This window comes from Gekko japonicus, unplaced genomic scaffold (assembly GCF_001447785.1).
Source record: "Gekko japonicus isolate JY-2015 unplaced genomic scaffold, Gekko_japonicus_V1.1 scaffold30204, whole genome shotgun sequence".
Classification (NCBI taxonomy): Eukaryota; Metazoa; Chordata; class Lepidosauria; order Squamata; family Gekkonidae; genus Gekko; species Gekko japonicus.
The window spans coordinates 1-1,202 of NW_015219369.1; the positions used below are offsets into that span (position 1 = coordinate 1).

At 53.3% G+C, this 1,202-nt stretch overlaps 1 protein-coding gene across 1 annotated transcript; it reads left to right on the forward strand.

Moving 5' to 3' along the window:
• Nucleotides 1–43: 43 nt before the first annotated feature.
• Nucleotides 44–1,185, forward strand: LOC107125237 (tsukushin-like). Its single transcript, XM_015428685.1, has one exon. The coding sequence runs from the start codon at nt 49–51 to the stop codon at nt 1,108–1,110; it is 1,062 nt and encodes a 353-aa protein (XP_015284171.1). The 5' UTR covers nt 44–48; the 3' UTR covers nt 1,111–1,185.
• Nucleotides 1,186–1,202: the final 17 nt, after the last annotated feature.

Genomic DNA, 1,202 nt, shown 5'->3' on the forward strand with positions numbered 1-1,202 from the left:
TTGACCTCTCCTTTCCATCTCTCTTTGTGTGCATTGCAGATTTCCACGATGCCTTTCCCCGTTTGGTTCAACCTCCTCCTGCTGTTCCCCGGCATCAGTACGTCGAAGACCTGCTTCCCAGGATGCCACTGCGAAGTGGAGAGTTTCGGTCTCTTCGACAGCTTCAGCCTAACCAAGGTGGACTGCAGCGGCATCGGGCCCCATATCGTCCCTGTCCCCCTCCCTTTGGACACCACCTCCTTGGATTTATCGTCGAACAAACTGGAATCCATCAACGAGTCCGTGCTGACGGGCCCCGGCTACACCACACTGGTCAGCCTCGACTTGAGCAACAACCGAATCTCCGGGGTCACGTCCGCCACGTTCTCTCGACTCCGGTATCTCGAATCTTTGGACCTGAGTCACAACTCTCTGGTCACCCTTCCGGATGAATGCTTCTCCAAGTCTCCCCTGGGGGACGTCGACTTGAGTAACAACCTTCTCCTGGAGATATCGATGAACGTCTTTGCGTCGCAGGGTCAAGGGAAACCGATCAACGTGGATCTCTCGAACAACTTAGTAAGCGCGGTTTTAAGGCACCGGGACAAAGCTGTCCCGAATATTCAGAGCTTGAGTCTGTCTGGAAACCGGTTGAGAAACATCCCGAACCTTCAAGGGATACCTCTCCGGTACTTAAACCTTGATGGAAACCCAGTGTCAATGATTGAGAAGCACGCCTTCTCCGGGCTGAAAGATTTAATCCATTTGTCGCTCAGCGGTCTTCACGATCTATCGGCGATCTCTCCCTACGGCTTCAAAGACCTCCCCGCTCTCCAAGTCCTCGATCTGTCCAACAACCCCAGCCTCAAATCCTTGGAGGCTGAAGTTTTTCACAGCCTAAACTCTTTGCAAGAACTCAACCTGTCCGGTACGGGCGTGGCCGCTTCGTTGTCGAAAGCCATGTTGAGATACCTGCCTTCCATCAAGAGCATTACTTTGGGGAAGGACGTCAAGTGCCTTAAGACCATCCGCGAAGGCCAGTACCACAGACAGACGGGGCTGACCAAGAAAGAGATCCTCAGCTGTCACGACAGTCAAGGGTCGGTCGCGATAGCCCCCTACACGTTGTGACGGGGGCCGGGGGCAACGTACGAATACCCGGACTGGAATACACACGTGCGCTTGCAGAAAAAAATAAAAATCCAATGTGCCTTCTGTAAAAA